At 36.9% G+C, this 13,208-nt stretch overlaps 1 protein-coding gene across 1 annotated transcript; it reads right to left on the reverse strand.

Moving 5' to 3' along the window:
• Positions 1 to 5,493: 5,493 nt before the first annotated feature.
• LOC145803748 (ubiquitin-like-specific protease 1A) lies at positions 5,494 to 7,225 on the reverse strand. The gene is made up of 8 exons (XM_082897083.1): positions 7,124 to 7,225; positions 6,945 to 6,998; positions 6,594 to 6,706; positions 6,422 to 6,506; positions 6,248 to 6,343; positions 6,040 to 6,135; positions 5,890 to 5,958; positions 5,494 to 5,745 (listed from the first exon to the last, which is right to left on the reverse strand). Exons 1-8 carry the CDS (start codon positions 7,223 to 7,225, stop codon positions 5,494 to 5,496), a joined length of 867 nt encoding a protein of 288 aa, XP_082753209.1.
• Positions 7,226 to 13,208: the final 5,983 nt, after the last annotated feature.

Here is a 13,208-nt window from a genome sequence, read left to right on the forward strand (position 1 = left end):
AATTGTTGTAGCTTAAATAGTTAATTATTATTTGTTGATGTTGCCCCATTCTGATAATGCCTGAATCATGATCTGAAATTGATATTGTTTGTCTCATTTGTTGGCTTTACTATTTCAGACAAATAAATTCTTGATTGAAATCCACGTCCTCGGGGCCCTTGGAACCCACACTAATGAGAGTAAGGGCTGTTCCTCGGAAGTCCGAACAAAAGCAAGACTGTCCCTCGGGCGTCCGAAGGTAGCACACACCCTACTTTGGCAAGAAAGATTCCTCTGGAAGATAACCGAGTCTACCAAGCTTCTACCAACAGAAGTAAAGACTGTCTCTCAGAAGTCCGAGCAGAAACAAGGCTGTCCCTCGGAAGTCCGAGCAGAAACAAGGCTGTCCCTCGGAAGTCCGAGTGGATGCGCACTTCTACTTCGGCAGCTAATGGAAGCAAAGGCTATCCCTCGGGAGTTCGAACAGGAGACAAGGCTCTCCCTCAGAAGTCTAAGAAGAAACAAGGCTATCCCTCGGAAGTCCGAGTGGATGCGCACTTCTATTTCGGTAGCTAATGGAAGCAAAGGCTATCCCTCGGGAGTTCGAGTAAGAGTCCACTCTACTTTGAAAAGAAAGATCCTCAGAGCTCGTATTGATGAAATCAAGAGCTGTTCTTCAGACCCGCACTAATGAGAGCAAGAGTTGTCCCTCGGAAGGCTCTCCTTCAGAAGTCCGAGCAGAGACAAGTCTATCTCTCGGAAGTCCGAGTGGAAGTATACTTCTATTATGTCAAGAAAACTCCCTTCAGGTTGGTAACTGAGTCTACTATTTCTCTTTCTTCTTTGAGGGGCAACAAAAATTGAAAACTGTTTCAAGCAACATAACACCATGAAGATATACAATGTAGAGAAAATAACTTCTAATGGAGATACATAATATGGAGGAAATAAATTTCTTCATGACATAAGAAAGATAGAACTTCTTGGACACTGTAGTAAATGCAAACTGTAAATGTCATAGATAGACTTCTTCTACGGAATGTTGAAATTTGCCCCTAGAGTTGCAAGATCATTTGGAAAGCTTTCACCAGCTGCTCGGGTTGTGGCCATCATGCACCATCATAAATAGTACACCATCTTGCCTCCTTCTCGAACTTTCATCACCTTCCGAGGAATAGGCGGACTTTCTGGTCTAGACATTGCCCGCTTACTTGACTCTGCCATCAGCTCCTTGTCATCTTTGATATCCTCCCAACGAGGAATTTTGACCCCTCGAGGCTTAGAGGTGGTGGGAACTTCTTCGACAGCCAGTTCGGTGAAGTAGATGGCATCAGAATAATGAGCTTCATGGATCTCGAAAGGCCTTTCTGTAGCCTGAATTGTCACCGTCTTCTTTCCCCATTTTGCCTTAACACACTGATGATAACTCGATGGTACAGCCCCATATCTATGCATCCAGGTCCTCCCTAGAATGATGTGATAATTTGTCTCAGAATCGATAATATGGAACTTGGTGGCCGAGCGAATCTCTCCAACGGCTAAATCAACTGTTACGCATCCGATAGTAACTCTCCTTTCTCCACCGAAGCCAGTGATGACTATCGGCTGCTTCACAATGCGTTCTTCAGAGATTCCGGCCTTTTCTAGAGTAGCGCGAGTCATAATGTTGATAGAGGCTCCACTATCTAGAAAGGCCCTTTTGAACTCAACCCCGTTAATAAAAACAGTCACATAAAGCGGGCGATTGTGAGAAAAAAGATACTTCCGATCAACCTCGGAGAAAGTAATGGCACTAGACTGCTCTTTTGCCTTCCTCGGGATAGATCCCTCAGTCGACATGCATCCCTCATGGTGTGCCTCGGCTATATTAATGATAGACTTGGTGATTTCTGTTCTTGCCTCCTTGGAAAGTCCAAGCTGGTCAAAGAACTGCTTGAACTTTACACAGTCTTGCAAGGTTTTGGCATAGTGATCCGGATCTTTTTCCACTCTTGGAGGCTCGTAGTTAACCATCTCCTCGGTCTCCTCAAAATAAGATGCCACATAAACATGGTGTCCTCCTCTTCCATAGTATTCTTCTCCTCCTTCTGGATCAAAGGGATCTTCGCCATGAGTCATAAATGTTCTGCCCTCTGGATCGAGAGCACTTCCATAGTAAACTTGCTCACCCTCTGGCTCGAGGATGTCGTCCAGATAACAGTCATCGTCATCGAGATTAGCGATAGCCTCGATCATTGGGCCTTCATAAGCTATCATAGCAACATTCTTGCCCTTGTCTCGGTATTGAGGATATGGTTGTTCTCGGATGTCTTGAGTCCCTTGCTTTTTGAACCTCAACTCGTCTGCCTCGACTTTATCTCTGAAGATTTTTCTGAGAGTCCAACACTTCTTTGTCGGATGTTTCAATGTACGATGGTAGACACAGAATTCAGGGCTCTCACGGTCTTTCTTTGATGGCATTTCTTCAACATAAGGCAATTTTAGCTCTCCGTCAGCCACCCATTCCTTAACTAGAGCTTTCACTTCCTCGATTCCACATGGATAAGAAACATTCCCCTTTTCACCATTATATTGCTTTCTCTTCTGGCCTCTATGACCTCCTCCTTGTGAATTTCGGGTATCTGGGGCAGAGGCAGCAGCAACAATAGGTCCACGAGACGATTTGAAACTAGTCTTGTAACTGGCCTTAAATCCGGACTCCTGATCATGAGGAATGCTAATGTTCCGAGCTGCTTCTATTAATGCCGAGAAGGTGGGTAGCTTGTGATTAACTAGAAACATTTTGTATCTGCTCAATGCCCCTTCTAGACAGATTTGAACCAGATAACTCTCCTCGACTGCTTCATGACAATCTACGGCCTTGTCCTGAAACCTTTTGACGTAGTCAAGGATGTCTTCACTTTCTCGTTGCTTCTCTTTACACAATGTAAGTGTGGTCACCCTCTCCGCCACTTGAAAGAACTTGGAGTGGAATTTGTTAACCATTTCCTCCCAACTTCGGACAGAGTTTGGGGCCAAATTAACATACCAACTATATGCTCGGTCGGTGAGGGACTTAGAGAATTCTCTTAGTCGGAGGACGTGGTTTGAACCATGAATACCTAGAGTCTCGATGAATCGCACAACATGTTCTCGGGCATTTCCTTGTTTGCCGTCGAACTTGATGAACTTCGGCACTGTATACCCCTCAGGGTATGGATAGCTCAGCATCTCAATGGGGTAAGGCGGCTTGACGTCTGGATCAGGCAAAGAGGGTAAGGTCCTCTTGCCCCGTTCAAGATCGAACATGGCCTGCACATCGGCGAGAGTGAGAAACTGTTGAGGGAGAGAGTTTGATGGTGGTATTCCCGGGACTTGGCTTATGTACCCGAAGACTGAGCTAGGGGCGTCTTGGCCATTCTGGTGCTGCGAATTCATCATTGGTGAGGACATTTGACGATACTGGCCATCAGCGCCTATAGACATGCCAGTTGGTGATGGGATATTGAATTGAGGCCCGTAAAGTCCACCGTACGGCGCCGCTATACCGGGTTGTGCTTGCAGATTTGTTGTTGGCACCAAAGGAGGCCCGCTTGGTGCTTGGGTAACATTTACTGGTGGCGTGACAAGATTATGTACGGGCAGAGCTCCCTTTTGCGCCATCACGCTCCTTATGTTTTCCTGGACACCAACAGTCGCCGGAGCACCATTCATTACACTAGAAACTCCCCTAGTCACCATCGGATCTTGGCTTGGCACGCCATGGAGCCCGGGTATGGGCAAACTGCCGCCGCCTACTGTGGTTTGAGCATGTGTTACTGTGGCTGTGTTGCCATGAGCCACAGGCTGATTGGGGCCTACTTCTCCTTGGATTTGATTTTGCGTTCCGGCGGGAATAACTCCACCAACAGTTTGATTTCCGTTTGGCGCTGGTGCAAAGTTAGAACTCATCACCATCATGGTGTGAGTGAGATTCTGAAGAGTGGTAAGAATCTCTTGTTGAGTATTTTGAAGTCCTTGAATGGCTTCAAGCAAAAGTGGTTGATCTGGAGTCATGGTTCTGTCATCACCACCATTAGAGGATCCTTGTTGGTGAACTTCATCTTCTCCCGCCATTCTTGTTGGAGTTGTGTGGATTCCAGATCTCGTTGAGACCATTAACCAATCCGCCTCCCCAGCAGAGTCGCCAAAATGTAGGAGAGGGTTCAAGAAAAGAGTTGGAAAATTCGAAGATCTTCAAAGATCCTTGAAGAACAACTTCGAATTCTCTAGAATATGATGAGAGGCTTAGATTCTTCAATAATCTCAACTTAGGAACACAACAACAAAGGAGATGATGGAGATAAGAGATTGGGTGAAGAAGAAGGCAAAATGGCTAGAGAATAGAATAATGGCAAGGCTCACCCATTGATCTCCCACTTTCACTTTCAAGGTTGATAATGGAGAAGGGAAATTAGTTCTTTCCCAAGAGTTAAAAATCTCCAAAATCCATCCCTTGTAAAGCTATGGGTGGGTGCTATTTATAGGCACCTCATGATGTAGGATGGAGCCCATGTGCAAGGCACATGGGGGATATTCTCTCTAACCACTTTGTTCGAGGAGGTGACCTCTCCGAGGAGGTGACTTCTCCGAGGATGAGAAAACCCCGAAGAGGAGATCACTCCCTCGGCGAACCCTTCTTCTTAGCCACACCTAACCTATGATCCCCAATCATCCCAAAGGGTCAGGGGTAGTCCCAGAGGACGTCCTGCCGCAAAATATTGCCGAGTCTCATGGACCCCCCGAGGTCGTGCCACCTCGACCCGGGTATAGGCTAGTTTAACCGAAGAGTGAATTTATCTCCACTCACCGTCCTCGGGATCGGGTCCTTTGTTCGAACTCCATTACGTCCATGGTTCTGGTGCGTAGATCCCGGAAAGCTCCGAGCCCGCAAGTGTTCTGGGACTCATTAACGGAGCGACTTCTAGATTGCGTCTGAATCCGTTCGAAGCCAAGTACTTCGGATCTCTAGATTCGTGGGTCCGAATCCTTTCGAGTCCGAGTGCCTCGGATCTCTAGGCTCGCTTAATACCCTTTCGAGTCCGGGCCCGAGTAAGTCTCTAGGTTCGTGGATCCGAACCCTTTCGAGGCTTAGAGCGATTCAATCCGTTTAATGGCGATAAATCTGGGCCCACCGATTCTTGGACTTGCGATGAATTCGGGCCCACTAATCTTGGGCTATTGGGCCTAAATAATTTAGTGGGCTCAAATTAGCCCCTCTTACACTAGTAAGTATGATTGAATAAAATGGTAAGCAAAGAGTAATAAAGTAGTAAATGAGGCTTATTTGAGTGGTAAGTTAACTCTAACAAACTGGTAAGTAGAGTCTTTATGACTAGTAAGTATGACTGAATAAAATGGTAAGCAAAAAATAATAAAATAGTAAGTGGAGTCATTGAAGTATAATCAAGTGGTAAGTGATAATTAATTCAAATCATGCCCATGTACAATTCAAATCCAAATTACTAAAAAATGACAAAAATCATATGACTAAAATCATTTAATGTTTGCATCTCGAACTAAGCCCAGTGCTAATCTTTGTCTTGCATCCCACGAGTCAAATTGAAGCAAACAAGCTTCAGAATCAATAAATTGCACCAATTCAAAATACTTGATGACGTGCATTCCACAATCATGGCCATTACTTTGTTGTGGAAGCCATTCAAGTGTTCTAATTGGAAACTCAGTGATTTTATTTGTATATGCATTCTTGTACTGAATTCCCAATAAGTCATGTAATACTTCAACCTGCCATTTACATAACTAATTAGTAGGAAAATATGCAATACAAAATGCAAATAACAACATTGTATAAGGATGTATACTACTTTTTTTCACTTGAATTGGCTGAGTTCTACTTCTTCTTGATATATATAGATCAAGGATATATACCACTTGCTGCCGCATGTATATCACACACATATACCAATGTTCACCCACATCATTAACTGGAATGTATACCTATATTAAATCAATAATCAACACTCTCATATTCATTAACATATTAAACAAAAATAAAGTGAGATAATAACAAATCAATACCCTTTCACATGATTCAATTTTTCTCGTATACCGTTCTGTTCCAAAATAGGACTTGAGCATGTTTGGCTTATGAACCTTGTAGTGAAAAATAAGTTGCTACAACTCATAAAAATTAGTATTAAATATCAATAACACAAGCTTAGTATAGATAAACATGATATGCTACGTAGTCAAATGCTTTCAATTATAAAATGCATAAGTAAATTACCGAAAAATATGTAGGTAGATACCATGCTGGATATTTCGCATCTGGGATACAATCCTTTTGCTTTAATGTAAATTGCAAAGCAGCTAAAGTGATTATCTAAGAAACAACAACTCAGTAATAAATGCAATTATCTTGTACATTATAAATTCATTTGTGCAACGGTTTAGTACTTACTTGTCCATCAAGCCAACAACCACAATCTAATGTCCATATGTTTTTGCGCGTTCCATGTTGAATATCAAAGTTAATAAGAATTTCACTATCATATTAATTAAGTGATACATGTCAATGTGACAATATAAACACATGAAACATAAAAGAAAATATTTCTTGAAAGAAATAGAACCTTTCCAATTTACTACGATAAAACAAATAGTCTCTTATCAATTTATCCTTAACTGAAAGCGGTGGCAAATCAAATCCTTTCATGGGAGTCAGCATACTCAACAACTCAGAAATCTATTTTTAACCAATAATTAATAACATTTTCATAAAGTATGTAATTGATTATTCTCCTAAAAATGAGTTTCTATAAGAAAATATAAATATACCTTTTTCGAATGTTGTTCAGGAAACACAACAACTTGTTTATTTTTCATTGTAGCTTCATGTATAACATAAATCAGTCGGTGACTAAGTTCATTTCTAATGAATTATTCTTCAAAAAATTGTTATGTGTACAAATATTATTTATTACCTTTTGTCCATATTTGGGCAACATGTCAAGTTGTTTGCTTGTTATATTATATTTCTGCATAACACAAATAAATCAATAACTACTTTCAATTCTAACAACAAAACAAAACAAATAATAATAATAATAATAATAATAATAATAATAATAATAATAATAATAATAATAATAATGTATCTTACCTTGCCAAGTTCAACATCATTGGGTGAAAGTATATGCTTGCTTTTTTTTCGTTTGCTTTCCCTCCTAAGCTTCATATGATAAGGCAAAACTGTTGAAGACATGGCACCATCATCTACCAGAATTGACCTTTTTAAAATCACTTTTGGTAACTTTGGTGGTAGTAGCTCATGTTCACTAAAAAGGGGGGCAAATGGACATACGAACGATGTGAACTAATCACATAATGGAGTCTTAGGCAATCCCTCATTTCTTGTTTGAGTTGTTTATCCATAGGAAACTTACGATCTTAGAAAGCATAAGGTGGGGGACTCCATTTGTCATCCAAGATATCTTCATTTTTCAATTGACGATCGATATCATGAGAGTGTTTCTCCTCAATAGCCCATGACCCATTAACTACCTTTGTAATTGCTATCAAAATCTCTTCTTTGATAGATTCTATTGATTGATTGACACCAACGACTAAGTTATTCAAGTCTCCCCTCAAATCTTTCACTTCTTTTTCAACATTACTTAGCCGTGCATCCATGTTTGGCTCTACACTCACATCATTATCTTCAACGATAAAACCAACCTATTAAGAAAATAATAACAAACATGTTAAACAAATTCTTTAATTACAACACGCATACAAATTTAATTATATAACATATAAGATTACCTTCTTGTTGTTTTGGTGTTGAAGTTTTTCTAACACGGAGATTCTCTTTTTAATCATCTCATCTATCCAATATACTAAACGAGGTGCTTGTCTACTTGCACACGGACTAACAAAATCCATAGTAGGTGTCACATGCTCTATGTAGAATAACTACAAGATATGGTTATGTAATGATTAGTAAGTTTAAGAATGCACTAAATAGACAATCATTTGTTTACTATGATTTAGAAACATACCATGAGAAAAAACAAGCAACCTCGAATTCCTCGTTGTCCCTTTCATTCTCCTTTGCCCTTGTACTTTTGCACACCATCGACTAAAAAGTCTAAGACGAGTTTTAACTAATTTAACTTATATAAAGCAGACATATCTTTTAAGGAATGGAGAAAACAACGATTTATTGACAACTCCGATGTAGGGCACGAAAGAGAACCTAGAATGTACAATAGAAATCTTCCCTTAAAATCATCCCCGTCTACTTTCATATTAGGCAACTCATTCCTTAAAGAACTCAATGAAATAAAACCACACTTCTTAACACCATACTTGTTCGACAACTCTTCAATATCAGTGTGGTCCCCATTTATGTTTATAATTGATCCCTCACAAGGAAGTCCTAACATGTGGCTTACATCAAATGGTGTCATAATTATTCTTTTGCCATGCACGAATAAGCACCGAGATGTAGGATCAAAACAACCAACCAACCATTCATAGAGTTGTCGTGGTAATCTCGTGCATTTAAGCTCTAAAAAACCTCCAAAGCCAATTGATTTGATAGCTTCTTTTTGTAATGGTTGAAGTAATTGTATTAACTCATAAACTGAATTCAATGTTGTCTGAGTTGTCATGGTTAGCTAAACACAATAACAACAAATATATTAGACCAAATTTAAATTCCAAAACATACTATGAAAATTTAATCCTATATTAAAACACTACAATTAAAACATATTATTAATATCATTAATTTTTTATAGTGTTCTTTCATTGCATTTTATAAATATTGTGTATATATATATTCTTTTAAGATTACTCACATAAGTCCCAGTTATTCACTAATAGAACAATTAATCAAGCCTATATATCCCTCCATTCTATAAACAAAAACAATAATAGAAATGGGGCCATCATGGGCTATCTTGCTTAAAAAAAAAAAAAAAAAATAGAAACAAAACAAAAAAATCACAATTGGGATCACATGAACTATCTTGCTTTTAAAAATACTAGTTAGAGGGTCGCGTTTAAGGCACTCTAACTAATGCCCAGCTAGTGCCCATTACATTTGTGTTTTGAACTGAAATTTATAAACATATTAAGTCTAGAGAAGAAAATTATATGGAGAGAAAAACATTATGTACATATAAACTAACTTAGAATTGAGCTATCTGTTTAGTGGCAAACAATTGCAAGAGAATTTCTCTCTAAATTTCAATATATCACAAAAGATAAACATAGCTGGTAATACTAAAAAATAAGTGTAACAAAATAACCAAGGCCATTTTTGACTTGTAGACTCTGAAAGGGTGATCCTTATGGTGAACTGACTCAGAAAAGAAAAAAGAAATGTGACAAAATAACCAAGGTCATTTTTCACACTTGTAGAATTGGAAAGGTGATCCTCACGGTGAATTAACTACATTCCAGACGACAACCTTCTTAGCTTGGCATGTAGTTTCGATTCGCATACTTGCTCAACCATGAAAAAGAAAAGAAAAAGTTCGTAATAAACTTAAACATTCGCAAGAGCGAAAAAAAACAATTCATAATGGTTGCTAAAAAGATTAATAGTAACATAACCAAGGTTATTCCATAGATTTGTTTTGAGCGGCAAAAGAAAAGGAGAATATATTACAATGATGTAGGAGGAAAAAAAATTGCATCATTGTCCAAAACACCTCATCCCAACTGTGTTGGCATGGACCAATCATGTGCACTCCTAGTAGCAAACAAACAAATACAAACAAAGTTGATAAGGATTCAACTCAAACCAGCAATGAATGCAACACACAACAACCAAGCTCAAACAGCAAGTAGCAGTAGTTAAACTGTTGCCAGGCCTTTCATGCAATCACCCAGTTCTCTTAACTTAAAGTCTGGTTGTACACTTTGAAATACACATTCATTCCCTATGTTTTGAGCACATTCATTCAAGTTTTTTGTGATCAAAATCAGTCCACCAGTGTAACAGCCCATCAACAGTCCCATGTATGAAATACACATTTAAGTTCTTTTTAAAATGTATTTAAAAACAAAGAACAAAAAAAATAAATGGGCAGTCAACATTAAGTATGAAAATTTAATCGGTATCACTGAGTTTGCATATTAATTAAAGATATTTGGTAGAAGAAAAAATAAAATAATCAATTGTGAAATAACTTTTTCCAAACATCACATTTCTCTTTCCTACCTCCCAACATGTAGACACAAAACAAAACATGTATTTTAAACATAATTAGAAATGCCCTGGATATATAAGAAAAATGAAAACAAAAGTGCAATTGTGAAATCATACCAAATGTTTTAGATTTGATCATTCGAAATGCAAACATTTGTTTGTTAAAATTAACAAATTGTTTTCTAACTTAAAACTAGCCTACTTCATAAAGGGTACACTTTTTGTTGTATAATTTGTTCAATGCAGTTTTTGTTTTGTCTAAGTTGAAATGATGAACGTTTAATGCTGGAGATCATTATAACAATTATCTAAAATATTATGTGTGCAAATTATCAAGTAACAATTACCTTTAATTTGTGGTTTCAGAAATTATGATAGCTAAAAATTAGAAGGTACTCACCTTGATCTTGTTAATCCTATGTATTTGGTAAACTATATTGTTATCACAAAATCCATTATTTCCCTGTAATAGAAACCGAGAAAGTGTAATCTTAGCCTACAACAACTCACTCAAATCCCATATTTGTGCATACACAACCAGAGAAAGAAGAAATGCATATCCAGGTCTAGATGATTGCTGTTATGCACCTAGAATTTGTTTATTAAATGATACACAAATGAAAAAAATATGAAGTAACAAAATCTACTAAAGGTAACAAAGGAAATTATAAAACATATTACAAACTCACATCACAAAGAAATATTAAACCACTAAATATGAAGCAAACCATTGCCCAAGACTCCAATGGCTATGTGTAGTTTTCTTCACATTTCTATTTAACCCTCCATAGTGGCCCAAGGCACTGACCCCCAATCAAATTAAAACATGATTCATACTAATGTGGTATACTTCTCTTTTATGAATGAAACTCAAGCAAAAGTCATTTCCAAACCCTCCCCCCCCCCAAAAAAAAAAAAAAAAAACAATGAAGAGAAAAGATTGGACTTTTAATAGTTCAAATCGACGTTTAAAAGTGATCTTAAGAAATTGTTGACGTTTATGGAAGATGTAAAGAAATATACTGACACAATTTGTTAGCTAATGAACATAAGGAATACAAAGCCAAAGCAAAACCACCCCACAACCCTTCTAAATAGAAACAAAAATAGAAGCAAGTTCCACAAAAAAATCGTGAAAAACAAAAATGAAAAATAGGCACAAAAAAAAAAAATCAAGATCCCCTTACGTAACAACAAAAAAAATATATATATAGGATCTGGAAAAAAGGCAAAAACCCTAACTTTGTTAGTCGACCTCTCATAGAATTCCCATTTATGATCAAACAAGGAAGACGAAAATGAAGACAAAGCACAACCACCACACAACCCTTCAAAATAGAAATAGAAAAAGAAGCAAGTAAACAAAAAAAATTGTTAACAAAGAAAAATTAAAAATCAGACCCCCTTTTAATGCAAATAAATAAATAAATAAATAAGATAATGTACAGTAGCTAAAAGAAGACAAGAACCTTAATTTTGTTAGGCAAACTCTCATAGAAGTTCATGATCAAAGCAGGAAGACGAAGACAAAGCACAACAACCCCACAATCCTAAAGCAAGTAAACCAAAAAAAAAATGAAAACCCACATTTTATGCACCCAAAACAAAACAAACAAACAAACAAAAAGCATAATTTTTAGTACATGGAAAGTACGAAGAAACCCTAACTTTGTTAGGCAAACTCTCACAATACCTCCATTCATGATCAAAGAAAGAAGATGAAGACAAAGACAAAGCACAACTAACACACAAAGCAAGTAACAAAAATAGAATTGCACCAACAAATCAATCATCTATTCAATTCCTCAAAAATCAAAGATAGGACAAAATACAAAACTTTTCCAATAAGAGAATTAGCAAGAACATACTTGTTGGTGAAGGGAACTATGTTAACCTACTACTTTTTGACCACATCAGTGATTATCTGGCAATTTGTCTTCCAATTATTTTATCAAATAATTTAAGCACAAAATTCAAACACCCAATGGATATTATCTTTAACAGAACAAAATCTCCAGTATTCAACCTAAAGAACTAAATTCCATCACAATATTGATTATATGTTTAGTCTGTCAGAGCTAGAATTGGGTTTTGAAGTTCAATCGTTGGCATTAAACACATCTTCAAAATTCATTTCAAAGCCAAATAGGAAAACACCAAAAAAGTTTTGAATCACACAAATTGAGTTTTTAATTCTTTATTTGCACAAACCCTAAAAGTTTAACAACATATAAAATCCATAAAAATTAACTAAAAAATCAAAAAAAAAATATTATAGACAAAAATTACAAAGCTAAATAATAAACCCTAAAAATTTTCTGAATCACACAAATTAAGTTATTGATCTACACAAACCTCAAAAATTTAGGAGTCACACCTGGATGAATGCCCAAAATAAAAATACCCACACATCATGGTAATCATAGAAACCAAAGAAAATGGAATCGATAACAAGAAGAATGATTGAAAAATCAGAAGTTACCCAAAAACATTGCAGCACTTACTTTATTTTGTACACTTTGATTTTCAAATAAGAATATAATTAAAAAAAAACAAACAAACAACGAAACTTACCGTATCAGAACTCAGAAATCCATCTTCCAAAGACCCTCTATAGAAGAAAAATCAATTTCTTTGATTGAATCTGAAGATATGGTTTGAAACTGTGGATTAGCTCCAAAACACACAACAAAATCATAATGAAATCAAACATTTAACAACACAAAGAACAAATAAGGAAGAGAAAAAATAACAAAATCGCGAAATTTACCGTATCAGAACTCAAAAATCCATCAAAAAACCCTCTGTAGAAGAAAAATCAATTTCCTTGATTGAATCTGAAAGCACTTCCAAGTCAATAAGTTTATCAAAGAATTTTTCTTTCACAGTGCAAAAGAAAAAAGAAAAAAGAAAAGATAAACAATTCATTCCTATGTTTGGGACTGAAAAGAAAAGATTAATCTTGGATTAAAAAGATAATAATTTGAAGAATTGTTTTCAAAATGAATTTTTTTAGTGTACTGGA

Source organism: Camellia sinensis, chromosome 12 (genome assembly GCF_055761805.1).
Source record: "Camellia sinensis isolate YWXY chromosome 12, ASM5576180v1, whole genome shotgun sequence".
Classification (NCBI taxonomy): Eukaryota; Viridiplantae; Streptophyta; class Magnoliopsida; order Ericales; family Theaceae; genus Camellia; species Camellia sinensis.